This window comes from Malus domestica, chromosome 05 (assembly GCF_042453785.1).
Source record: "Malus domestica chromosome 05, GDT2T_hap1".
In the NCBI taxonomy this organism is placed as follows: domain Eukaryota; kingdom Viridiplantae; phylum Streptophyta; class Magnoliopsida; order Rosales; family Rosaceae; genus Malus; species Malus domestica.
In genome coordinates, this window is record NC_091665.1 from 8,063,338 (window position 1) to 8,088,997 (window position 25,660).

The following is a 25,660-nucleotide window of genomic DNA, read 5'->3' on the forward strand; positions in this document are numbered from 1 at the left end:
TATTTCCTGATGACATGGAAAGGAACAAGTTTTGAACATTCTAACTTCCCTGTAGAATGTGGGCATTCGTATTAAAACCAATTGGTAAAAACAGAGAAGGGGCTCAGGGTTGTACGACACCCTTTTTTAACCCCTACTTATTTCTGGTCATCGGTTGAATAAATAAAAGAAAACGGACAACATTAAACAAACGTGTGAGAGGCTAAAAACGGTGTTTACCATTTCCCATTTGTACGTAATTGATCATAGTGAAAACGACGAAAGACAGATGAATTAGGTATGTACTCAATGTAAATCAATCTGAAGATGAAGGATGTCATTACAAATCACATTCACATAACTTTGACATCGTAATTACGGCACTTTCCAGATGCATAACCGCAAAAATCGATGCTTGGAAGACAAGCCAAGTACAAAGTAACAAAACTTCAGCCATGCGACATCCTCAAACGAGTGGTGGACCAAAATGACCGGCAATCAAATCCGGGCAATGAAATTCCAGAAGCTCGTGGTTTCCAACTGCAGCAATGAACACGTCGTGCGCTACATGAAGACCACTTGTAACATAACACCAGCTGCATGTCTCGGACTCCGGTGTAAGAGTTCAAGTTGGCCTTATTTTCGTAGCAAAATCAGCCTTCATACCATATATGTCATCCCAACCTGCATTAGATGCGAATGGGGCACGCTCAAATTCGCAGTGCCCCTCCTGCAATTTTTCCTCAAGAAAGCATAAAAGTAATTGATGATTAACTTCTTAATGAACCATGAATCTTTCCTGGCCCTAATATCACCATGACCAAGAAGATAAACAACCCCCGATTCCTTGGCCTTCCGTATAAACGATAGTTCCCCATCAATACTCTGCTCAGAATCAGAAACTGTTGGATCTGTTGGAAACACTGGCTTCACCTCCTCTGATGTGCTTGCTTCTGATGTAGACTGCTGTCTTGTCTCCTTTAACTCAGCCAGGAGAGGAACGCCAAGTGAGTAAACACTTCCATTGGGGGCTATAAGAACCCTTGAGCAAGAGGACTCATCCTCTGAGTCTGTATCACCATCATCCCCGTCACTCTCTAGTGACCGCTCCTGAGCCTCCCTACGTATGAATTTCTCAAGGCTCTCAATTAGTAGCTGTTCAAATGTTTGGTGATTTTCTTTACGAACATCCTTATAGCCGTACCTGTTGAAGTCATAACATCAGACATAGAAGGCAACAAGACATGATAGAATGAAAAAGAAAACGGAAGAAAAAACACTTTGAATGTAAACATGAATGATAACACATCTCACTAAGGCTGAATATTTTCCGATGACTGGTTTGGCCATTTTACATTATGGATCTAAACTTTGCACTAGATTATACAAAGGCATCATTCTACCCTACCAAATCAGAAGCATTGAGCATATTACCTGGCAATACAACGAAATATGTGGTAGCTTTTTGGGCAGACACGCCGGAAAAGGAACCTTTCACTTTGAGGTACTACAGGAACTGGAACATACTTTATACAAACAAATATGATCATCGAGTGGATTGCGGGAAGTGTGGTCAGAAAATGGCCAAGAATTGCTGGAATTCCCTTCACCAGCTCATTATAAAGCAAACCAATGCCTGGAGCTCTTATTGTCCCAAGATTGGGACCCAATTGCCGCATCAAATCCATTGACAGCTTTTGCTTGACTTCAGTTTCATACTTAAGCTTGCTTCCATAGTTCCAGATAAACATAATAAAAAACATAATTATGGCAAATACCAAAATGATCCAACTTCCATCTCCCACACTCCACAAAACTGATGAGAAAAAGGTCAACTCCAACCCCAGGAAAATTATTAAGAAACTCAGCACGATGATAATGTTTATCTGCCATATAAGAAGCATAACAATTGTTACTAAAATGGTCGTCATCATCATCACTCCTAGCTCAGCAATGCCTGTAGTAAAAGAGGATTCATATCAAGAAATTTAAAAACCTGCAAGGAAATTGATTTTATGCAAAACTTAAGTTCAACAACGGAGATACAGGAAACATATAAATGATGTTATCTGTTGAAATAATTCACGACAACGCCTGTATGTTATTTCTCAAGTGGGTAAAGCCAGATATTTAGAATGTCCCGTCAGGTAGATCTAACCTAAGAAAAATAAGAAATTGTACTGAGGTTAAAAAAAAACCTATTCACCAAATACAAAGAGAAATCATTCCATGGCATTTAGATGTCTTATTCTATGCATGTAACAGAAAGAGCAAAGACTGCAAATATCTATTTAATCTTAGATAATTTTAATCAAAATTTATTTTTTAGTTTTTTTATAATACCAATTTGTATATCTTGATAATTTTTTTTTTTAATACTGTGATCAATTAAGGCCGGCGATGTTGTATGACACAGAATGTTGGGCGGTGAAGCATCAACACGTACATAAAATGGGTGTAGCGGAGATGAGGATGCTTCGTTGGATGTGTGGGCACACGAGAAAGGATAAGATTAGGAATGAGGATATCCGAGGTAAAGTAGGAATAGCCGAAATTGAAGAAAAGATGAGAGAAAACCGGTTACGGTGGTTTGGACATGTGCAAAGAAGGCCTACTAACGCTCCGGTTTAAAGATGTGACTACGGGACAGAGGTTCAGGGCCGAAGGGGTAGAGGAAGACCTAGGAAAACTTTGGAAGAGACCCTAAGAAAAGACTTAGAGTACTTGGATCTAACAGAGGACATGACACAGAACCGAGCGCAATGGCATTCTAGGATTCATATAGCCGACCCCACTTAGTGGGAAAAGGCTTTGTTGTTGTACTGTGATCAATTATAATTTTATTTAATAAAACGTGTAAATTAAGGAACTTGATAAATTTTGGAATACCTGATATATGTTCTTCAACATTAAAAATATAGAAATTGTAATTGGAAAGAGGTTAACTTTGGGGGCTATGGCGATGACAAGAATAAACAGCAGAAGAAATAGGGTAACTATCTTATAAAATTACACAAAAATCACACAAAAATAACGAAAGCGGGTACCCAAGCAGTATGAAAGAGGAGACTAAATAGTGTTGACATAAAAATGAATAAAAAGTGGGAAAAATTATATTCTTTGAAATAACATAATTCCAACAAGGCATTTTTGTGCAACAGATATTTTGTTGAAAACCAAAAGACAATAATAAGATTGTCTAACCAAACAAAGTTTGACTAGACAGAAATTTGATTGATGAAGTTTGTCGAGTAAACTGTGAAAACATTTGGTGATCAATGCTAGGTGAGGGGATACCAAAATTTTTTTTTCAGAGTTTGGTGAATTCAAACCTGAGCAGTTGTTTTCACTAAAAAGCTTATTTAGTATGACAACTACAAGAAACCCAAATTTAAAACCTAGAGTTTATTAACAAACAGATAAAAAAACTGAACAGATAACAAGACTAAATGCTTTGGAAGATGATGAGTATTACCATATGCATTTCCAATCTCATCAATGTTTGAAATAGTGCAGACAGACACCAGGCAAACCACCAGCAAAAACCAATTTACGACAGGGATATAAATTTGCCCCATAAACTTCCTGGAGGTATGTATGATTTTAAGGCGAGGGAAACAACCAAGTGCCATTGATTGTTTTATGCATGAAAAAGTGGCTGTTGTCATTGCACGACTAGCAATCAATGCAGCAATGTTAGCAATGAGGAGCATAGGCCAGAAAAAACCACCTGCAGACGACGTGATATTATTTCTCCACAATCAATTTCTCCAGAATCAGTGAAATAAGTATGACTACTGACATGTTTGTAGAAAGTTCTAACTGAATAATTTGCTTGGAATCTATAAATGCGTCAGTAAAGCTTACTTGGGATTGAAGAAAAGAAAGCTAGATCTGCTTCATCTGGGTTCTCCATAAGGTATGCAGCTTGACCCAAATAGCCCAACATAAGGCAGGGCAAAACAAGAAAAACGAACGTAAGCTGAAAAGAACAAATACCCAGTGAATTACAGTTCAAACAATCTGAAGGCTGACAGTCCGACACCGCACATTCTGACACTTGATGCATCATATAAATAAAATGAATAAAACAATCGTCCAGAAACCAATTATTATTCCATTCTTTACCTGGACTGATCGCACAGAAAAGTAGCAAAGATCCGCAAACATTGCCTCAGAACCTGATACATACTATATATATCAGTAAAGAACATGAAAATAGTAGGTGATAACCAATAATATATAGGTTTCCAGTTCACCATATAATATTAACCAAAAATTTGATATTGTGAGGGTATCATACTTCAAGATATTTTGTATACTTTTTACAAGGAAAAAAATTAATATTGCAGAAATTCATTCCAGTATAAAATCCATGTGTAGGCTAAAATATGACAATAAAACTCATTATCAAGGTTGTGAAAATTTACAAAAAAGAAAGATAGCAACTCTCATGCATCCCCAAGGTCCAAGTTTTTCCAGATTGATTACCTGTTGCGCATAAAATACAACCCCCAAGAGCATACCAAGCCTTAGTTGAGTTCCTCTTGAAGAAGTAATATATGTGAATAGGATTGAATGCCTTAAAGACACTGCTGTCATATTTAACAAGGTTGTAAATCCCAATGCCCCCAAGGGAACAAAACCATATGAATAAGGCAGGGCCTACAGCCAGTCCAACTTTACTTGTCCCAAATTTCTGTACACTGAATAAAATAACAAGAAAGGCAACCGAAATCATCACCACTTGATCTGCACCCAATAAAAAAGAGGTAAATATTAAAGTGTGGTTTAATTTATTTATAGAAGAAACAATAACATTTTATTAAAACAATAGCATGAATTACAAAAATAGTGGATATGAAATCCACCACCTAGCAAAACATGCTAAGAAAGAAATAAAACGCATATGCAAATATACGCATACTAAAAAGTTCAGACATCAACTGTAACTTTATTCAAAATAAAAATTGTAATTTAAATAAGAACTAGAAGATTTCAGATTTGCAAAAGTTAAAGTTCTATGCTACAACACCACACTGTGCAAGCCATCTCCTCTAACCAAAATTTGCCAAGACTATGTAGGCCCTCCAACAAAATTATGACAGTAGACAAAGACAAATTTTTTAGACTTGCTCTATGGGGTAAACAATACCTTGCTTAATTGCCTCTACTTCAACCGTTATACCACCAACAGCTGATACTACTGCATTAAGAAAATAAAAAGCAAAGGTTATATAAAACATAAAAGAATTTATGCACACCCACTCTTAACAATTGAAACAAGAACAATACATCTAAAACAGCTCTGCAGCATTTCCTCATTTCATCACATCAATAGTAGGTTGATCAGTTGCAACTTGCAACAAGTTAAACAGAATAAGAATTGATTATGCAATACCTGACATTGCTGGTGTAACAACCCCATCAGCTATCACCATCGCAGTACCAGCAAGAACTAACGTCAGAAGAAGCCTTTTCAGAGTCAGTGAAGCCTCAAGCCTTTCCTTGATTTTTAAAGATCTCTCAAGTTCAGGAGATGGCACCTTTAGCCTGAAGCTTGATATCCGGGCATCTGACGGAAGCTGATTGGGAAGAAGACTGACCTTAGCATGTCGACAGATCAATGAATACAAAGCAAATGTACCACCTGGAAAAGTTAAATGACCATGAAATAGATAATATGCATTCAACAAAGCATTGACTTTGTACTGCAATAACTGCATACACAATAGGTTTGTTTGTACTGTCAGAGAGAAGGGAGAAGGGGGCGGGCCCGGGGGGGGGGGGGAGAAGAGAGAGAGAAAGAGAGAATAACGACTTGATTTACTGAATCCCACATACCTTCACCATCATCATTTGCCCAAAGAACCACCAGCACATACTTAAGCAAGGGGATCAAGATTAACGTGTACAGGACTAATGACATTGCTCCAATAACATCCTCATTTCCATTAATAGGTGCTTTTTTAAACATGACACTGAACGTATATAATGGACTTGTTCCAACATCACCAAAGACAACTCCAAGGGTCTGAAAAGCAATTATTATTTTCCTTCCGAGACTGAAATCCTGCAATTAAAATTATTAAGGAAACTTGGTTTAGGTCAATAAATAACTTCATATTTTGGCATAGGTCATTAGCATAAGTTAATCAAAAAAAATTTCCTCTTCAATTATGGTAAAAAAAAAAAAACAATTTTCCTCTCCAACCAAGGTCAATACCCCTTCCTAATATCTCTCTTTATTGACCTCTTACAAAAATATTGCTAGACTCAATTCAAATGGGAAAAATATTTTGTGACCTAAAACAAATTACCCATGCGTTATTATTAGAAGAAATTCTAATCATAACATGCGTGCACATAAACATAATTTATTAGTTTAGCAAAAAGACAAATTCAAAATTATAAAAGCAAAAAAGAAAAAGAAACACAAGTAAAGCAAAAAAAAGGAATATATGTGTTCCAAGTAAGGACTTTTGTAACAAGGTTCCCTCTTTCAGTAGAAATTTAAAATTTCATTTCAAACCTTAGCTATGTACAAATTCATAATAGAATACTTTTCTTACGAACTCAATATAATGCAGACAATGAACTATAAGGAAGACTAATCTATCAATCCATATTGGAGAAAAATGCCACTTTCTACAGTGAGCATAGACAACGCAAGTTAACTGCTTTTGTGAAGCAAATTTCAAAGTTACCATGGGTTGCCTAGGTAATAGTTAATTGTCAAAGTTCAACATACATGGGGTTACGATTACAATCTATGTTTCTAAATATTATCATCATCCAAATGTGACAATACCAAGTTGCTGAACACTAGATCTCAATCTTCTTGACATATTCACAAAGTAAAAAGGAAAATAAACATAAGAAGATAACTAAGGTTTCTTGAAAATTATTGAGTAAAACTTCCTCCTGTCTCTAGTTGCTGCCATTGTAGGTCTTTTCCAATGCTAACTACTCTACTCCAATTAAATAATGGTCCGAAGAGATTAAAATCATAAATGGTGAGAAAGGGAAGTCTATATTCAGAACTACATAAAAACTCAGCACATTATCCCCCAAAAGGAAAAATGCGGCACTCAATCAGCCTTACAGCATCGAGTATATAAGAGTCTTTATTAAGCGAAAGTTCAATGGTTACAGAAAGAACATAAGAAATGCCCGGCGGTGGAAAAGAGGTTCACCACCAAGCAAACCTTCTAACAATAAAAAAAATCTTCGAAACAGAAGTATACAACTCGTATCCACCAGCAACAACCCTCCCAAAATCAACTGACTGGAGCCGCCAATCCAAATGAAGAATGAAGAAATGGAAATCTCTAAATACGGCCTCTACCATTGGTCGCAAGAAATTTGAAAGCCTCACCCTACCCCATAAAAACTATCCCCTTCCCCTCCTTCCCTAGAAAAACAGCCAACTCAGCCCCGCCTCAGCTTCTGTCACAATCCAAGAGCTACTGGGGAATGAAGTAATATATAATCAACATTTTCTACTCCATTCTCGCACATAGAAAACTAATCTGGTCCCTGACAAAGGATAATACCAAAATTTATTGACCCTATCCATGTATACATATGTACTTTACTAGGTAACTCAGCCATCCAAAGCAATTGAGATGGTTCAAGAAAAGGTTCCATTTGAGGAGAAGAATGGATTGAGCATGATTACATTGTCATAATTGCTTATCATTTGAAGTTTGGTGTTGATGATTTATGACTTGTACTTCCTATGGTGTAGGTGATTGATGTATGAGCATTCTGTTTCATAAAGAAGGTTCTGGAGGAAGTCAAAAATCATCACAAATTCCAAACCTAGAATGGTAAACAAGTATGCAATTTGTGACAATGTAACTTATGTTCACTAAAAGCTGCCATTTTGCATTAATGAGTCTCCATACTCCTCTCTATGACTCTATCCCCACCCCCAACATTATGTAACTGCTTTGAAGTTCTGCTCAAAGATTCAAAAGATTCAAAATAATCCAACCTTAATTGTTTACCACAATTAGAACATCAGCTACTCAATTACCTTCACAAAGCCACTCATGCCATGCTCATGAGCTCTTAGATAACATTCAGAATTTCAATACAGCAGAAAAACCACGTAATCCTAAAATGTTTATGACGTAAATGCTTAGGCAGTTCATTTTTTTTAGCACTGCGTTCTACCAGAAATCGAGCTAGCCAAAAAGAGTAACTGTTCACAAAGTAAAAAATTAAACTCCAAGGTCTGAAAAATGACAATATCTTAGATTGGGTAGGATGCTAAACATGTCCCTTTAGAGCCTAAGCATCAACATTGTAAGGCATCCATTAGAACTAAAATAATTATTAAAAACAGGGATAATAAAACCTAAAAATCCAGCTTCACGTGTACGGTCAATCGCTATTGTAACACCTCTAGATACGCAACCGATAATTGTCCAATAAGTAAATCTCCCAAAATGTAAATTAGCCACCAAGCTAGAAAGGATGTATGTATGTATGTATGCAGCACAACAATATAGGAAAGTAAAGCTAATACAAGCATTGATCTACATCTCACAAAGCAATGCCGAAAGAGCGAGGCTACTCGAACCGAATCCAAAAATGCAAGTCGTAATCTCATCACAAAGTAAATAGCAAAAGTGAGAGATTGGGAATTTGAAGCACCTCGTATTCATTTCGGAGAGCGCCGGGGACCTCGAGCGCTTCTACGTCAAAGGAATCGACGCGAGGGCCAGTGCGAATCAATCGCTGCTCGGCATTATCGTCCTCCTCTTCATCATCCTCCGAATCCACAACCGTCCGATGCATCGCATGTGCCTCTGCATCGTCGTCGTCGAGGTCGGAGTCGTCCTCGTCCTGAAAGACCCACCGCGACTCGATGGAATCCATGGATGCCGGTCCGCCATTGATCTCGCCCCTCTCGGGGCCTTCCTCATCCGCCATCGATCAATGACAACAAGTGTAGAGTTGGTGTAATTGTGAAGAGGGAAGGAGGGACTGGGATTGGGGAATGGTGGAGTGGGATTTTGGGAGGGAGGGTGTTTGGATGGGAGGAAAGTGAAGGAAAATTGTTGTCTGGGTTTTTTTGGTTAAATTCAAAGGAAATTGTTGGGGAATTTTTTGGTTAATTTTGGCTATAAACATACGAAACTGGAAAAAGTAAAATTGTGTATTAGTATGTACGGTCCAGGCTTCCCCAATTTAAGCGGGCGGTCCAAACCGGTTATGATTTGCTCTCCTTTAGCTTTGGGCTACGTCGGGCCGGTCCAAGGAGTGACGTCGCTTCGTCATAAGGGTTGGAGGTTTTGGTGATTTATTTTGGGGTGATGCTAGCACCACCTATTTTTACTTCTAACACATTCTCAATTTTCGATAGTCGCATTGAGTCTATTGAAGAAGATTAATGGAAAAAAATTAATAAATATATGTGAAAAGTAAAAATGAGTGTATGAATAGCACTGTTGTTTATCTTCTTGTAAACTTGTGAACTATGGTGTCATAATGAGACATGCGTTTAAATATTCCATAACAATATATTTCACACTTAATGAAGAAGGGAGTTCGGCTAAATTACACAATGAAAAACCTAATTATTATCAAATTTGTTATTCACGAGATTCAAACCTAAGGCCTCTCACTTAAAGTAATAGACCATAGTACTGAGTGACAGCTAAAATATTCCCCTGGTCTAGAGTGACAAACAAATATAAAAATCATTAAGTAGATTAGATGCAAAGCCCTAATTTATAAAGGTAGCTAACCTAAAAAGATTCACAATGTATTTTGATAATCTCTATCCAACATTTCTTTTGTTTTTATAATTTGCTTTCAATCTCGTGACTTGAAAATCACTCACCCAAGTCCAACGCACGGCCTGAAAACGTGGCTTTGCGGGGTCAAAGTGGGGTGGAAGAGAGAAAATCCAATTTGGGGGTGTGAGGGGATGATCAGGGTAGCATGCACGTTCTTTCCCTTTCTCGATGTAGGATTCAGTCTCAACAAAAACAATTTTGGGAAAGCCAAGGCAATTTATGGGCAAGCAAGGCAATTATTCTTCAAAGTCATTTATAATAACGAGACTTGCTTGGTGAGGTTGTGAGAGATTAGAACAACTTACATGATACAGACACATCGCTACTGGTTATGTGCCAATAAAAAAAGATATGTTCACAAAACTTACACGTCACAAGGTGCCATCGTAAGCGTATCTATACCGAGTAAGTCCTAGGTAGACAAGGGTATCCCAACACAATATTCCCCCGTGTGAGATTGACAGATCTAAACCTCCCCCAAATAAAAGGTCCCTTTGCCATTTTACCTTTCAAGCAAGAGGTCTCAGCGGGACTGTCCAGTCACAGATTCCACAATGCATCAGGGGTCGTGGACCAACCCACCACATCTTACTGGTGTACAAACTAAAAATAGACCCGCAAAGTCAAATTGCAGCAATCGGAGGGTGCATGCAGATTGTAATCTAACACAAAAAATTCAAAAATAACAGAGCACATTTGCAACCATTATATTTCATAATCACAACAGACCGGATAATCGTTATACATTACAGTAAAGTTATCTAACCCAAAAACTTCTCCTCTATAGTCTGTACAGAGTCGACGAAGCAGAAAAACTTTCCCTTTCAACTCACAGTGGTTGTAGTCTGGTGAATCTCATCATATATGCCAGTTTCCTCATTGAACGAGTACCTATATTTGACAGAAACACGTATCAGGTTGCAAAACACATCAATGGCAATTACATGAACCAAGCTAACTAACTCATTGACCTTCTCTCACTTCTATTCCAATCATTCATAAGATTGTGCTTGGTCAAGACAAACTTTCATTAAAATCAGATTAAAATCGGTGCCATCTTTTACTATTATTCCCAACATTATCACTAAATCCAGAAAGTTGCCGGTTGCTATGTCATGTCTTGTGTTGTTATAACTTGTAGTTGTTAAGCCATGGTCTGACCAATACAACCAACGACATATAAAGATATTATTCAAATGGAATTTACATCACATCTCAGACACTGATGGCTCGTTTGGTGTCTAAGATTGGAGTGGATTGGGCAAATCTCAGACACTAATTGGGCGGTTTAAGAATTTAACGGACATAAGCGAGAAACTTTTGACACTTAATATACAGACTATCTAAAGATATGAGAATGAACCGGGACACATCCAAGTAAAAGTAACAACCAGTACAATGAGTTATCCACCAAAAAAAGAACACTGCGCAAAGAATAGAGAGCAATATATACAAAAAATTCTATAACACAAGGATAAATTTTATTTACCATAGCCCTGATGAAGCGGAGCAATAGAGTCCTGTAGATGGGTCATAATAATATCCCAAACTGCTGCTATAATAGTACCTAGAAAGATTAAACGAACTCGGGTTATTCCAAAATACCCACAGAAAAAATTATTTCAAAAAGATACTGTTCATATAAGACTCCCAGTTCAGATAGCTATTTGCAGTCTTACTGATAAAAAAAGGAAAACTTAACTATTTAGCATCACGGAAAACCAACTGAGCAAAGGATCACTAGTGGGACCAGTGGGCCAATTGTAATCAGAACATTATGTTTTCAATTTCATAAACACAAATAATGGCATCATTATATAAGAAGTAAAATTTGAAATTAATTAATAGAATAAGAACTCTTAAATACACAAGTGAACAACAAATAATATTTAGTAACCAAAGGATTACTAAAACACAGGCTTATGTACGCAATAGTTATGCTACTATCATTAATTAAATCATATATGGTGGAAGTCAAAGGATCCGTCATTGTAAATTTTGCTAGACTGCACTACAAACTTCCGTACTTGAAGTCCTCCCCATATATATTGACTTCTTGAGGTATTGTTTATTCATGTTTCCAGACTCTCCAACAAGAGAACAATTCCCTACATACAAAAGAATAAATGCCATCTAGCAAACCATTTCAATTAGTCCCCAATCCATCCCTCACAGAGAGCACTTCTCCACAAGGTCTACTTAGAATAGATGACTACTGTATATCTATTATGTGAGAAGTAGGGTATATATATTACATATACACACAGAAGACAGAAAACAATATTTGGGAGAGGAGAGAGAGAGAGAGAGAGTACCCAGAAGACTCATCAAACACATAATCATTTTGCAAAACTCCATCTGGAAAAATGTAAAATAAAATTATTAAGCAGTTGCTATGCCAATATGTCAATTTTCCAAAATCAACATTACAAAGCTTACTCTCTGAATAATTGTTTAGGTTGTTCGATGACGGTGAGCTGACGCAATAAGAATTAGGGCCAGAAATCACATTACTTCCTTCAGAAGGTTTAGCAATTGCATGTTCATCATCTTCTGCAAACATATCAAATGCATCATCACCGTTACTTGAGATTTCTACAGTGGTTGCGTTAGAACTGGATGTGGCCACAGCAGTTTCCGGCAGTATTGAAGAGGGTGCTCCAGGATTTGTTACATCAGAGGAGGACTCCCACTCCATGCCGAGAACAGATCTCTCTTGATATGCACTAATAGATGTAGGTTCCCTTCTTGCCCGAGCTAAACTCTCATATCCTTCTGAAAAAGAGAGTTGGAAATTATAATTACGAATAAGCAGCATAGCTAGGTTCTAATAGATTGCTGGTTATTTTAGATTCATTCACATAATGTGTGACTGTTTCATGATTTTATCACTTTGCGGTTGCAGCTGTGCAGTCAAGTTTGTCCAGTGGACAACTTGGCCCTTGTGGTGTAATGTTTCTTTAATTAACAAAAGCTTAATTCTTATATAAAAAAATAATAATGAACAAAAAAGGAGAAGAGCCCACCCCCTTTCTTTTCTTTTATTATTACTTTTCAAATTTTTACATTTGTATTTTTTTTTTTTTTTTGCACATAGAACTAATGTAAAATAGAATTAAACAATGAATTCAGGGTTTACTGGTTTAATGTCAATGAATAATCTAAAACCCCAAGAAAATCCAATCCAAGGAAATATGTATGTATGACCTAGGTGACAAATCACCATAACATGGAATGTGCACTAGCATGCGCTAAAATTAGACAAGGAAGCAGACAAGGATTCATAGCTATGTTAATGCACGCAATCACCCAACCAAAGTCACAGCAGAAAGAACGCAACTACAACCTCTCCTCATAATTGAATTAAGATCGGAAAATGGAACATGAATCCAAGATTAAAAGTTTGGATAGAACAAGAAAAATCATAACTAACTTCAGAAATGTTAAAGGTGAACCATTTACAGACCTGCCTCACGCTCAAAAATCTCCTTCTTCTCATGATAAACATCTGCAGAACAAAACTTTAACAATAAGCACTTGCCAAAGAAGACACTGGTTCCTTACTAAAGGTTTATGGACTAAATTTGAGGACTGAACAACCACGCATGACAGATTGTCTAATACTTATGCAATTTTTATCTAAACCCAGAAGCAAAATGAACTTAACTGGATTCACCGTTATCCATCAGGTTCATGGCATCTTCAGTTAACTGGTCAAATACTATCTTCGTTTCAGCTGACATCTTCTCCTTCTTGTTTTTAGGTGTTCCCTTCAATCTTCTCAAAGCGTGTAGAACCTGTTGTAATAGAAATTTTTACTTTAATGATGCTTCCAGTGCTGGGGAATCAAACCAATAACTGTCATTTTAGTGCAAATGAAGTCGCCAAATGTGAATTATTTATAACAATCTTTTATGCATTTTCATACAAGCACCCCTACATATTCCCATCTCCACTTCTGCATGTGTGCCGTAAACGTACCATTTCCTAGAACCTGATATTACCAAGCATAAGGCCCCTACATTTCAGGACCAACTTTTCATGCTTTACAACGTGTACAATATATATAACTGAGCACCAGATTAGTAAATAGTAAATAGTAAATTCAATTCATAGCTATTTGATTTAGATTTACTAATTTGTAGCTACTGATAAAAATTATATTTTTTGTAATTAATGTTAAAACCATAGGATCAACCATATAAAGTGTTATTAGCCTTGGAGTTGGCCAAATGAACTTAGGCCTGGGCTTCCACTGAGGATACTTGTTTTCAAACTAAGCTATAGCTACTCTATCAAAAAGCCCTAAAATTGAACCTTCTCATAAAACAACTGCATTAAACCAGAACTACCCAACACAAATCCTAAATAATTCAAAAATAAACTTTGTAAATCCATCAAGTTTTCCATCATTGGTCTTCAATTTTCTACAAGCATGTATGCATCAGCTTTATGCAACAAAACGATTAGTGACCAATTAGAGCAAGTACACATACAAAAGAAAATTGTACTTCTCATAGTGCATCATATTTCATACACCAAATGGATGTGTTTAAATGCCAGGATATGGTGCGAAGATACACAAATGCTCAAGCTACATCAATTTAGTGATTTGGAAATTTCACCTTTGTCAGGTTAATCAATTCCAAAGCTAAATCAGAAATTAGAACAGAATAACTCATAAAATAGCACATTAAATAATCAATTCTCAAATAACACAGGCAATGTTAGATTTAGTAATACACAAACTTAAAATTTTAAATAAAAAGCTTAATTCAAAGAAGAACTAGTAAGATGAATGAGAGTTTACCGTTTCTCCTGGTTCAAGCACATCAGCAATACGTCTTTTTATCTTCCCAATGTCATCAGAAGATAAATCTTGGACATCATCATAATCTTTTGTTACTACAACGTCTTTTCCAGCATATTTTGTAGCAACTTCAATACTATCAAGCCATGCATCCTACACCATTAAGATATAGAAACTGAAGACATAACTAAATCTGTCCTTCACACTAAAAGTCAGCAACCCACAGTGCAAAACCTATTTCATGTCATCGATGCAAAGCCAAGGACTGGTTTGATGCCATCGATCCAGGACAATAGCTTTGGATTGCAGTTGAGCTGTTACAGCTTTGTTAAAGATTTGTTGTTTGAATGTTTCTTTTACTGAATCAAGTAATTCAACTGAATTAATCAGAAAGAGATGAAAGCCAATAAAAATACTTACAGGCATAGCAAATCAGTAAACTCCAAGAACCTAATTGTACGAGATACCCCTCTAGCATTAACTACCCAGAGAATGTTTATTGCCAAAAATGATAAACATGTTTACCTTGACTTCATTTTTATTGGCATATTCAACGAAATTTCCATTTGCATCAAAATAACCTTCTTCCCTCTCCTTGTTCAAGTTGAAAGGTTCAATTCGAATCCCATCCTCAACAAAGTCCTCATAATCCTGCCAAAATATACCCTAATCATTGGCTATCGTTTCCATTGATCCAATTAACAGAAGTATCCGGCAATCATCTCGAATGACAAAAGTGCTGCCAATTAAGAAAAGAACCATTCCAAATTACAGATGTACTCAATTAATTTAACCAAGAACACGCATGGCACCGCCGCTATTAAGAAGCAGCAACATATAAAGTTTCCACAATCAGTTAAATTGCGTGATTCGCATCTTAAGCCGCGACACTGAACAGTTGCTGCATCAAGCAAAAATTTTAGCTGGAGTAGCCACTACACAAATGAAAATTCGAAACTCATTTGGGAAGCAACCAAATGTAGTTGATACATATTAAAACTCGAAACCGAAGCAAAAGGTGAGTAATTTGTGTAGAGTGTGGTGTGTGTGTATATAAATATGCACAGAAAGCTGAAAGAATATGAAAGAATCGAAAGGAGTGGAGGAAGAATGGACCTTGTAAGTAACTTCGGCAGCAGAGACATCGCTGACAACGCCTGCAGCGTCTTCAGTGAAGAGCTCAGTTGTGATTTGGCTGCGGCGCTTGGCACGCTCTTTGGCGGCGGCCCGAGGGTCCGTCGCCGCCGCCGCCGGAGTCGGCCCAATGGCCTCAGCAGGTATGGATTTGAGTGCCGTTTCATCTTCCGGCCTCGCCTTCTTCCCCTTGGGGAACCTAACCCTCTTTTGCCTGCACACATTTCCAACCTCACTCAGAAACAACAACACCCGCAACTAAATAAATAAATATTCCCTACGCCTACGCCTACGCTTACGCCGGAGGTTTGCCGGAGCTGTCGTCTTCGAAGAAGGGACGTTTCAAATTCCGATTGCCTTCCATTGAAATTTGAAACCGAATCCTGCCAGGCCAATCGATCGTACCAGCCAAATTACGGGTACCTGGGTACCCAGAGAGAGAGCGACACGAGGAGGGGGGTAGGGTACTGACTCGGGTCGGGTTTTCCCTACTCGGACTCTGGGCTGGTCGACAGGATTAATACTGCTCCATTTTTAATGGGCCAAGCCTTGCAGCCCACAAATGTGCTCCTCTAATCTCTCTCTCTCTCTCTCTAAAGTCCTCTACTCTCTCTCTCTCTCTCTCTATCTCTCTCTGTGAGTGAGTCGAAATGGGAGCGTTAGCTGGTTTCTCAGCCCCTCTGAGCTTTTCATTGGCTTCTCGCCGGAGTAATAACTCATCATCTCTTCCTTTATTGCCTCTCAGTCGCAGGTACGAACAACCAGTTTTTCAAAAAAAAAATTTAATGCAAGCGATATTCTACATTAATTTACGCTAATTACTAAAAGGAGGGGAGGGTTTGACCTCGGGACGCAGTTTAATCTTCAGTTTTAATTTTCGTTTTTGTATAGTAATATTTGTTTATTGGTTGTTCATGTTTTGCTGGTGGTGGTGCAGAAACTCAACGCCCAAGTCCACAGTGTCTGCCTTGCACAGTCCGTATGGCGATTCTTTAGCAACTGGTAAAAATTAAATTCCATACCCAGTTGTTCAAAATTCAGTTCAATGCTTGAGCTTAATCCGTAATTTCGGTCATTTTTTTTGAATAATTTATGACTATGTACATGTATTTGGCTATTTATTTAGAGTTTATATTCAGTTTTGCAGACTAGTTTGAATTCTAAACGTATTGCTCTTTCCAGGGTTATCTAGCAGAACTTGTGGGTCACCTCTAAAGCTTGACGGCAACGATTTTGGTGATACTAGTACAAGGTCTATAACTTTCTGCCCTTTTGCATAACTGATAGAATTTGTTTTTGATTCTATTTCAAGTGTGTTTTCAGACTATATTTGTATTGGTTTTCACATGATATTGTTTTTGTGACCCGGTAATTTTATCTTGGAAAATGATTTTCACAAACCCCATTTCAATCCGAAAATAATCCTATCAATCTCTGTCCTACTTAAGGCTGTTGAATTCTACTCCCCCAATATGTTGCATGATGTTTTTTTTATTATGTTTAGATGGGATTTTAAGTCTATGAATTTTTTTTAGTTATGGTGCAATAGAAGCCAAAAAGGGGAATCCACCCATACTCCCAGCTGTGATGACCCCAGGTGGACCATTAGATCTCTCGTCTGTATTATTCAGGAACCGTATAATCTTCATTGGGCAGCCAGTCACTTCAGCGGTGGCTCAACGAGTCATATCCCAGCTTGTGACTTTGGCTACTATTGATGAGAATTCAGATATACTGGTGAGCTTACACTTTCTCCGCTCCTCTTCTCCACCCCTCTTTCAATTGATTCACCATGGCTAAAGTTTTAATATGTCAAAGTCGGTTTCTTTCAAAGATTCTGACTTTGTCCTGTATCATTTCAGGTGTATTTGAACTGCCCTGGTGGGAGTACATACTCTGTTTTGGCAATTTATGACTGCATGTCTTGGGTAATGTCATGAAGCTTCGTTATCTTTCAGGGTTTTTTTGTTCCAATTTTATCACATTTCTTTGCTTGTGGATAAAAAAAAAAAACAATTTTATGGCAACAGAGACAATAAAACAACATAGGAAAAGGAGTGTTCAAGTACAATAGTAAACAAAATAACAGAAATGCAAGAGGGAATCAAACCCCTCCTAAATTGCAAAAACATCTTCCAGGACTCTCTAGGACTTATGCAATGAGCAAGTTAATAGCCACAGTTAATGGATTTTGAATATCAAGAAATTTAAAACACCCAAGTCCATATAGTATAAATTCACTGTTCATGGATGTTGAATATTTCCTCACTTGGTTACAAAATCATGTTGCTGCAATCTGACTGGTTATGTTCTTCTGTATTGTATTGATAACCTAGCATATTGGGACATTTAATCTGGTATTGGATCGAGCTATTATTATATTTTCATTGCAGTTAATGATGATACTAGCATAATATAATGGTAGTTCAGTCCAATAATTCACAATTAAAAGTTCCGAATCTTCTGTGGTTTCGAAATCATGGAGAAAATTATAAACATAGAGTGCACCAAAGAAGAAATAGTTTTATTTATAAATTAAGTTCCGTTTGCACTAAATAATTTTTTTATGTTATCAGATCAAACCTAAGGTAGGAACGGTATGTTTTGGAGTAGCGGCAAGCCAAGGAGCACTTCTTCTTGCTGGGGGAGAAAAGGGAATGCGCTATGCAATGCCAAATGCACGGATCATGATACACCAACCACAGAGTGGATGTGGGGTATGAATCAACTTTTTTTTGGTATAGCTTGCCTATTTTGTTATAAGAATATGCTTATAATAGGGTAGGATGATGTGAATTAATGGGCTATATAATAAGTAAAAGTGCATTGTATTTTGATGGTCTATTATCCTAGTTGGCACTAAAGTCCTTCCTACCTTGTGCTGTTATCAGTTTTGGTTATGGAGAAGACCTAACTTCTTTTTGTACCATATGGTAATTAATTCTGTAGTATCATTAAGAATATAAAATTCAAAGTTTGGTAATGAATAATGATATAGAAATCTCAAAGTGCAGTTACATGAGAGGGATTTGCAAATCCCAACTTGGAAGTTGTCATTTACAAAATCCCTCATGTATGCCTTTGCAATGTTCATGTTGTTTTTTTCTTTCTAATCCCTTCTATTTAACATTTTATGGTCCATTCCTTACTAACTTCTCCATCCCTTGGGAATTGGAAATCCCTCACCTAAATACAGTCTAAATGTTCTTTTCGATCCTTGCATTTGCATCACAACATTAATTTAGCAAGCATTTTGGTATGTTGGATTCAAGGACTCTAGATTACTTGTAAAACATTTTTTACATTTTCATCACTCCACAATGCATGCATTTAAGAATATAGAAATTGGAATGGCTATGGTAGGTTGGATTCTAGGATTGTAGATTGCATTTCCACCGTTCCACTAACTTTTAGTATGGACATTCGAGAAAATGGAACTTGATTACATTTCTTTTCATATTATACTGATCAGGAAAAAAAAAACCGATTATATATTTGTGTTAAATTGAAGTTCGAGTAAAATGTTTTCATATTAACAGATCCCTTAGAATTGTGTATGCAATGTGGCCCAGGTTTCCATTTTTCTTATGTTCAATTCTGATTGATATTATTGACCATGAAGCATGTTATTTCTTAGTCCTAGAACTAATGCCTTTGAAAATTCTTAAATGTTCTTTTTTATCGTTGCATTTGCTTGAGATGATAAATATTTTGGTGGCTTCAGTAGGCCCTTAGATGATGATGGAAACACTGAATTCTGTATCCTCTTATTATTGGTTCTACCAAGCGTTTGGTTACGTATGATGGTTCAGTACTAAAGGTGTTTGTGAGTTTGACCAAATTGTTCCATCAAAACGTAGATGTATTTTTGAAAGTGTGAAGGTCTCCAACAAAAAAATAAATACAAGTGTGAAGAAGGAATACTACCGTGAGAACATAACTTCTTGTTTTAGTTTCTGTATTCAATCTGTTTAAATACCTCTATATTATGTTACATAACCAGCAAAGGTCTCATGACTGCATGAATTTTTGGTCAATAATCTCATATCCAATTTGTGACTTAATCTAGTTTTAATATCCGTTTTTGTTTGTTGCCCTATTTTCTTCTGTAATCATAACTGCATGAATTTTCATAGTAATATGCTAATTCATGTATTTATGGTTGATTTTTCCATGTATTTTGAAACAAATTGAAAGTATGAGACATTAACACTATTAGTTTCAAATTCTTAGATTGTTTGTGAATTATTTTCCGTAAATTAAAATAATTTCTTATATACTAATTACTACATGATCCGTTTTGTTTTAAATCCGTGGATTGATTTTTGCATTATCTTATTGTAGGGCCACGTGGAAGATGTGAGGCGGCAAGTGAATGAAGCAGTTCAAACTCGCCATGTCAGTCTCTTCTCCTTTAGTTATATTCTTGAAATTTTTTCTGGATATATATTAATGTTGCAGCCTAATTGATTTCAATCAAACTGAGCAGAATAATCAATTCTGTTATAATAATTTTTCTAATCAAGTCAAAGTTGAAATCTTATAGACATTTACGAATTGAAGGTGTGCGCTGAGACCTGTTGCTGCACAGGGCTACTAGGGAAACTAGAATTAGATTCAACCCTATTCGGGACTGGGTTGTTGCAAATGAATTAATTGCATAAGTCGCAACTTCATTTAATGACATACCAACCTTAGGATCCAAGGAAATCTCGTTTTGTTGTGGTATTTCCTAAAATTGTAATATTTTATAGTGTTACAAGTTGCATGCGGGTGTTGAGAGCTGTTGATTCGCGGTGCTACTTGGACAACTTAAATTTAGGTTCAGCCCTGTTCGAGGATTCACTGTGCCATTAGTTTAGTCTTCATTTATTGACAGACAAACCTTGGTCATCAAGGGCCGTTAATGGTAGATAATAAATCCGTGATCACCTTTTTGAATATGCATGGATCTATTGTCAGCAAAAGCACGTACAATAAAGAGCGTCTCTAAGAACACTTACTGCTCCAAAAACTCAAAAGCATTCTCCGAACCTTTGAGAAAATATGTACTACTCAGACCCTGCATGGGCAGGATCCTCATCCACCGGACAGCTCCTTTTGATGTTTCAAAGAATATGCATCTGTGATTATTGCTTTTCGAGTTCCAGGAAATTGAGATTTAGGGTTCTATCAATACTGTGCTCAACATGCAGCTATTTGTTCGTTTTATTCATGAAATTTAGGACTTCCGCCTGCTCCATAATAATTATTTTAATTTGGTCTTGTGTCTTGATAAATTTGATGCAGAAAGTCGACAAAATGTATGTTGCATTTACTGGACAATCTCTAGAGAAAGTACAACAGTACACAGAGAGGGATCGTTTCTTATCTGTTTCTGAGGTAACGTTGCTAACTCGTCTCTAAAATTTCTTGTTCTGTGTATCGAGTGCATAATTTATGACCCGTGTAGAGTTACGAAGTACCATAAGCGTCTTTTAACCAAATTACCTTTTCAATTGCCCGCAGCTAGTATACTCTTGTACTACTTACCTATATCGAGCTTCAACTATTATTAACCTCCCTTTTATTTATTGTGTTTGAAATTGCAGGCTATGGAATTTGGGCTTATCGACGGCGTGTTGGAAACCGAGTATTAATTCCAAATTTGTACCGTATGTTTTGAGTTAAAATTTCAGTGTTTGTTGTAAAATTGCTCATGTGAGCTGCTGCTGCTGCTGCTGCATTTGCAAAACGATCAGTCATCAGTTATCCAATTGATTTGGTTCCAATTCTGCTTCACTTCACTTGAGATGTTTGGAGATCACCCTTCTATTTCCTACTTCCCCCTTCTATGTATTCTCTTCACAGATAAGAGAGAATCTGTATAAAGAAGGAGACGGCAGGAATTGCTATTTGGTAAAATGTCGATTTTGTTAATAACGTTAAGAAAGTTGAGGTTCCATATCATAAAATCAATTGGTAACGTGGAGACGCAGCATAATGGATGTTTCCTGCTCGCTTAAAGACTTGGTCAGTCAGTCGTACAAACGCATAGAGGGTTTTTAACATGCAAATATACTGTATAAAAGGAAAAATTGAAGGAATTAAAGATGTATATCTTTATATATTGCAACATAATGGACGTCTCCTGCACGCTTAAAGACTTCATTTCCTTCCGTGATGGGGATTTATACTCTAAATCCGTCCTCTCACGCGTTGCGAATTTTCAATTGAGAGTTGAACAACACAAATTGAGTGAGATGGAGCTTTACATGTGAAAGTTGAGGTTCCACCGTACTTAAAACTAGTTGGCAATAAAGTCAATAGCCAAACTCGTTAAAAGCGCAGACAAAGTTCATTTTTTCTTGATGCGGGATTTATACTCTCAACCCAACTAATTGTGTATCATCTAAAATGCTAAGAGAACTCCGTGTGTGCGCGTGGGTCTATATATATACAGAGAGAGAGAGAGAGAGAGAGAGAGAGAGAGCAACCAGGGCCAAGGCATTTCAAATTCCTTGCAATAAGTTTTAACAAAACACACAATTTCCTCTCCGTTACGAGAACAAAAATGGCTACGCTTGTAGTACCGCAACCGGTCCCTCCGGTGGCTGAAGACTGTGAGAAGCTTCATAAAGCTATGCAAGGTCTCTCTCTCTCTCTCTCTCTCTCTCTCCCTCCCTCACATTGGCCTTGAATGTGATCCTACAAACATGTTCTACATGGAAGGATCCAAAGCATTCCAACAAAAATTGATTGTCGACAAATACCGTGGTTAATTGTGTTGGATCTGTTTCCTGTCGATTTTCTATGTTAATTATACGTCCAAAGTCAGATTTTGTTTTGATCTATGTTATTTCTTCTTTTATTTAGATCCAAGTAATTTACTTCTCTTTTTGTTTTCTTTTGTTCATTATACTCCAGCGTTAATTGGGAATACGATAACTTTTAATGAATATACAAATTAACTACATAATGAGTCTTGGCAAAGGACATTCTGTATTAAATAGGGAGCATCATCAAACTAAATTATGGATCGAGATTAGTGAACATCTAATTCAAAATTTCGATTTATATCTCTTAACTACTTATGAAAACATTGTCGAGCAAGCCAACATGAGTAGTTAGTGTTGTAATAAGTTACCAATTGTTTAGCGCTTGAGCACTCCTGTATGTATATATATATGTATGTATGTATATATATCTCGCCTTCAATACATTGTGGATCGATATGCTTGTCAATAAAACTGGCTAAAAGTGCAGTACATTACTAATTTTAAAAGAAATAATTTCTGATATATATCCATGCTGGTGCAGGATGGGGAACAGATGAGAATACTATTATAAACATATTGACTCATAGGAATGGTAAGCAACGTTGTTTGATTCGACAAACTTATGCTGAGAAATATGGAGTGGAGTTATCCAAAGCTCTAGAAGACGAACTTTCCGGGGACTTTCTGGTGATGACTTGCGAGCCCTCTATGCTTTCTCCCTAGTTGAATTAATGGGCTTAATCAGTCATTAACTTTCTAATCAAGTAGTTGAGTGGCTATATATGCAGAGGGCAATGCTTCTGTGGACACCGCATCCTGCTGAACGTGATGCATGGCTGGCTAATGAAGCGCTAATCTTGAAGGACAACTCAGGCCATCGTCACTACGTAATAATGGAAATCGCTTGTACAAGAACATCCCGAGATCTTTTCGAGGTGAGAGAAGATTACCATGCCCGCTACAAGAGATCTCTCGAAGGAGACGTTGCTTTTCACACAACTGGAGACTTTCGCAAGGTAATTGTGTTTACATTTAAAAGGTAACACCAACCTACGATTGCTAGCAGTTTGACAACATAAGATGATAATTCTATACATTATACTACGCGTTATTGCAGAATTATACTAATTTTTACTGTTTTTCCCTGGTGGGCAGCTGTTGGTACCTCTTGTGAGTGCTTACAGGTACGAGGGAGCGGAGGTAGATATGACACTGGTGAACCCAGAGGCTACCATACTTCATGAGAAAATCTCTGAGAAGGCATATAATCATGAGGAGATCATCAGAATTCTAACTACAAGGAGCAAGGCGCAACTCAATGCAACTCTTCAACATTATAACGACCAATTTGGCCATCCAATTAACAAGGTACATACGTGTGGGTACATAGATGGCATATCTAATCGTCTATGACACTGCAAATTTAAAACCAGTTATGACAGAAGTATTCAATGAATGATTGAGAATTAAAAACTGTAACTTTTTCAAACTGAAATAATTATATGTTGATGATAACTTATAATTCACTTTATCATTCTACTTTAGTTTTTCACATTTTCCTTAATTAGCAAGATTTTTTATATTGAGTATTACCCTAGCCATTCTATAAGCACTATATTTTTCCTTTCTACTACACCATTTTCTGTGTGGTGTGATGGGAGCAAAGAACTCATGTTAGACTCCATGATTCTCACAAAAGTCTTGAAACTCTGAAATTTCAAACTCAGTTCGATGATCAGATCAAATTCTACCAAGACTGTTATGACTAGACACTTGTTCATTGATCAATCTTGTGCAAATAACTTTAAACTGATCAAATGTATCATTCTTTTCCCTAAGAAATTCTACCCATGTAACTTAGAGAAGTCATTTACCGTGACGCAAACATACTTCTCTACTTCATTATAGGTTATTGTTATATGAATTTGGTTAGGCATTTGTATGATAGATCATAATTCTCCCAGACCTTGCGTAAAGCGGGAGCCTTGTGCACTGGGTACGATCTTTTTATTTGTATGATAGATCATTGTGTGGGATACTTGGGACCTGGCGAATAGACGGTTTCGATCTTCAAACTTTGCAATCCCTGATATAATTGAGTATATGCTTAATCAGTTAATTGCATGCATGTTTGGTTATAACTAGCAGTATTTGACAGTTAATCAGTCATAGAATTAAAATTAGAGGATCGATTAGATATTAATATGGGCTAGCTGCATATATACGCATCCATGCAGGACCTGAAGAAAAACCCAAAGGATGAATACCTTAGGTTATTACGAGCCAGCATAAAATGCTTGACGTGCTCTGAAAAGTACTTTGAGAAAGCTCTGCGACTGTCAGTGAAAGGCCTTGGAACCACGGAGGAGATTCTGACGAGAGTTATAGTGACTCGAGCAGAGGTCGACATGAAGAAGATAATGGAACAGTACCAGCTCAAGAATGGTGTCTCCTTGGCTCAGGATATTAAGGGTGATACTTCTGGTGACTATTTGGCCACCTTGCTTTCCTTGATTGATCATCATGCATGATACAGAGGCCAACCATGGACCGCTTAACTTGCATGCATACTTGAATTCTGTTGATTAAAAAATAAATTATAATTATTATTTATTAATAAATGGTGTAATAATGAATAAGTTTTCAAAACGCAAACATTGTTACTTTTCTATTAATATTCTTCTTCTTTCTATTCTGAATGAAGCTAATAATAATTGTGGAAACTGATTTCCATCATCCAAGGAGGAAATCAATCGTGGATTAGAGACAAAGCCACATGGACTCTAGGGAAGATAAAAAGTTTTTAGAGTTTGTAGGGTGAAAAACAAAATTTTTACGGACTTAAAACATGCAAACAACCTTCCTTCGAGATCTTTAATGTTAGGTTTGATGTATTCACTTGTTTTTAAAATAAATAATTATACCTCTAGGAGCACTACCTTGATTTTCATCACTTTTGTTCACCCTGAGTGAGGGTCTTCTTCCTTTCTTTGTATGCTCCACCACCTAGGACCACAAGACACCCTTTGTAGATTTTCAATTGCACCAAGTTAACCCATCGATGGATTCGGTTGCCTACGTACTTCGTTTTCAACAAGGATCAAACGCCATAGTTCACCTCTAGAACTAAGGTGAGGGTGGAGAAAGAGTAAGAGTGTAAGCTAGGA

The 25,660-nt window shown here is 36.9% G+C and overlaps 4 protein-coding genes across 5 annotated transcripts; 2 read left to right on the forward strand and 2 right to left on the reverse strand.

The window, feature by feature from the left end:
• Positions 1 to 263: 263 nt before the first annotated feature.
• On the reverse strand, positions 264 to 9,153 carry LOC103436540 (potassium transporter 7-like). Of its 2 annotated transcripts, XM_008374970.4 has the most exons (10): positions 8,644 to 9,153; positions 5,824 to 6,052; positions 5,381 to 5,629; positions 5,135 to 5,185; positions 4,471 to 4,731; positions 4,108 to 4,160; positions 3,847 to 3,961; positions 3,455 to 3,709; positions 1,414 to 1,936; positions 264 to 1,183 (listed from the first exon to the last, which is right to left on the reverse strand). In XM_008374970.4, the coding sequence occupies exons 1-10, from the start codon at positions 8,920 to 8,922 to the stop codon at positions 640 to 642; spliced, it is 2,559 nt and encodes an 852-aa protein (XP_008373192.3). In that variant the 5' UTR covers positions 8,923 to 9,153; the 3' UTR covers positions 264 to 639. The 2 variants fall into 2 exon arrangements, with proteins under 2 accessions (XP_008373192.3, XP_070678289.1); XM_070822188.1 differs by lacking the exon at positions 3,455 to 3,709.
• A 1,313-nt stretch (positions 9,154 to 10,466) lies between these two features.
• Positions 10,467 to 16,168, reverse strand: LOC103436539 (uncharacterized). Its single transcript, XM_008374969.4, has 10 exons — positions 16,035 to 16,168; positions 15,718 to 15,949; positions 15,127 to 15,252; positions 14,602 to 14,754; positions 13,459 to 13,588; positions 13,258 to 13,299; positions 12,231 to 12,566; positions 12,107 to 12,149; positions 11,281 to 11,358; positions 10,467 to 10,682 (listed from the first exon to the last, which is right to left on the reverse strand). Exons 1-10 carry the CDS (start codon positions 16,097 to 16,099, stop codon positions 10,616 to 10,618), a joined length of 1,272 nt encoding a protein of 423 aa, XP_008373191.1. The 5' UTR covers positions 16,100 to 16,168; the 3' UTR covers positions 10,467 to 10,615.
• A 74-nt stretch (positions 16,169 to 16,242) lies between these two features.
• LOC103436538 (ATP-dependent Clp protease proteolytic subunit 6, chloroplastic) lies at positions 16,243 to 21,506 on the forward strand. The gene is made up of 9 exons (XM_008374968.4): positions 16,243 to 16,486; positions 16,673 to 16,737; positions 16,918 to 16,987; positions 17,271 to 17,472; positions 17,598 to 17,663; positions 18,312 to 18,452; positions 20,080 to 20,133; positions 21,025 to 21,117; positions 21,327 to 21,506. The coding sequence occupies exons 1-9, from the start codon at positions 16,386 to 16,388 to the stop codon at positions 21,372 to 21,374; spliced, it is 840 nt and encodes a 279-aa protein (XP_008373190.1). The 5' UTR covers positions 16,243 to 16,385; the 3' UTR covers positions 21,375 to 21,506.
• Positions 21,507 to 22,181: 675 nt separating this feature from the next.
• Positions 22,182 to 25,168, forward strand: LOC103436544 (annexin Gh1-like). The gene is made up of 5 exons (XM_008374978.4): positions 22,182 to 22,364; positions 23,035 to 23,180; positions 23,282 to 23,509; positions 23,649 to 23,861; positions 24,731 to 25,168. The coding sequence occupies exons 1-5, from the start codon at positions 22,289 to 22,291 to the stop codon at positions 25,022 to 25,024; spliced, it is 957 nt and encodes a 318-aa protein (XP_008373200.2). The 5' UTR covers positions 22,182 to 22,288; the 3' UTR covers positions 25,025 to 25,168.
• Positions 25,169 to 25,660: the final 492 nt, after the last annotated feature.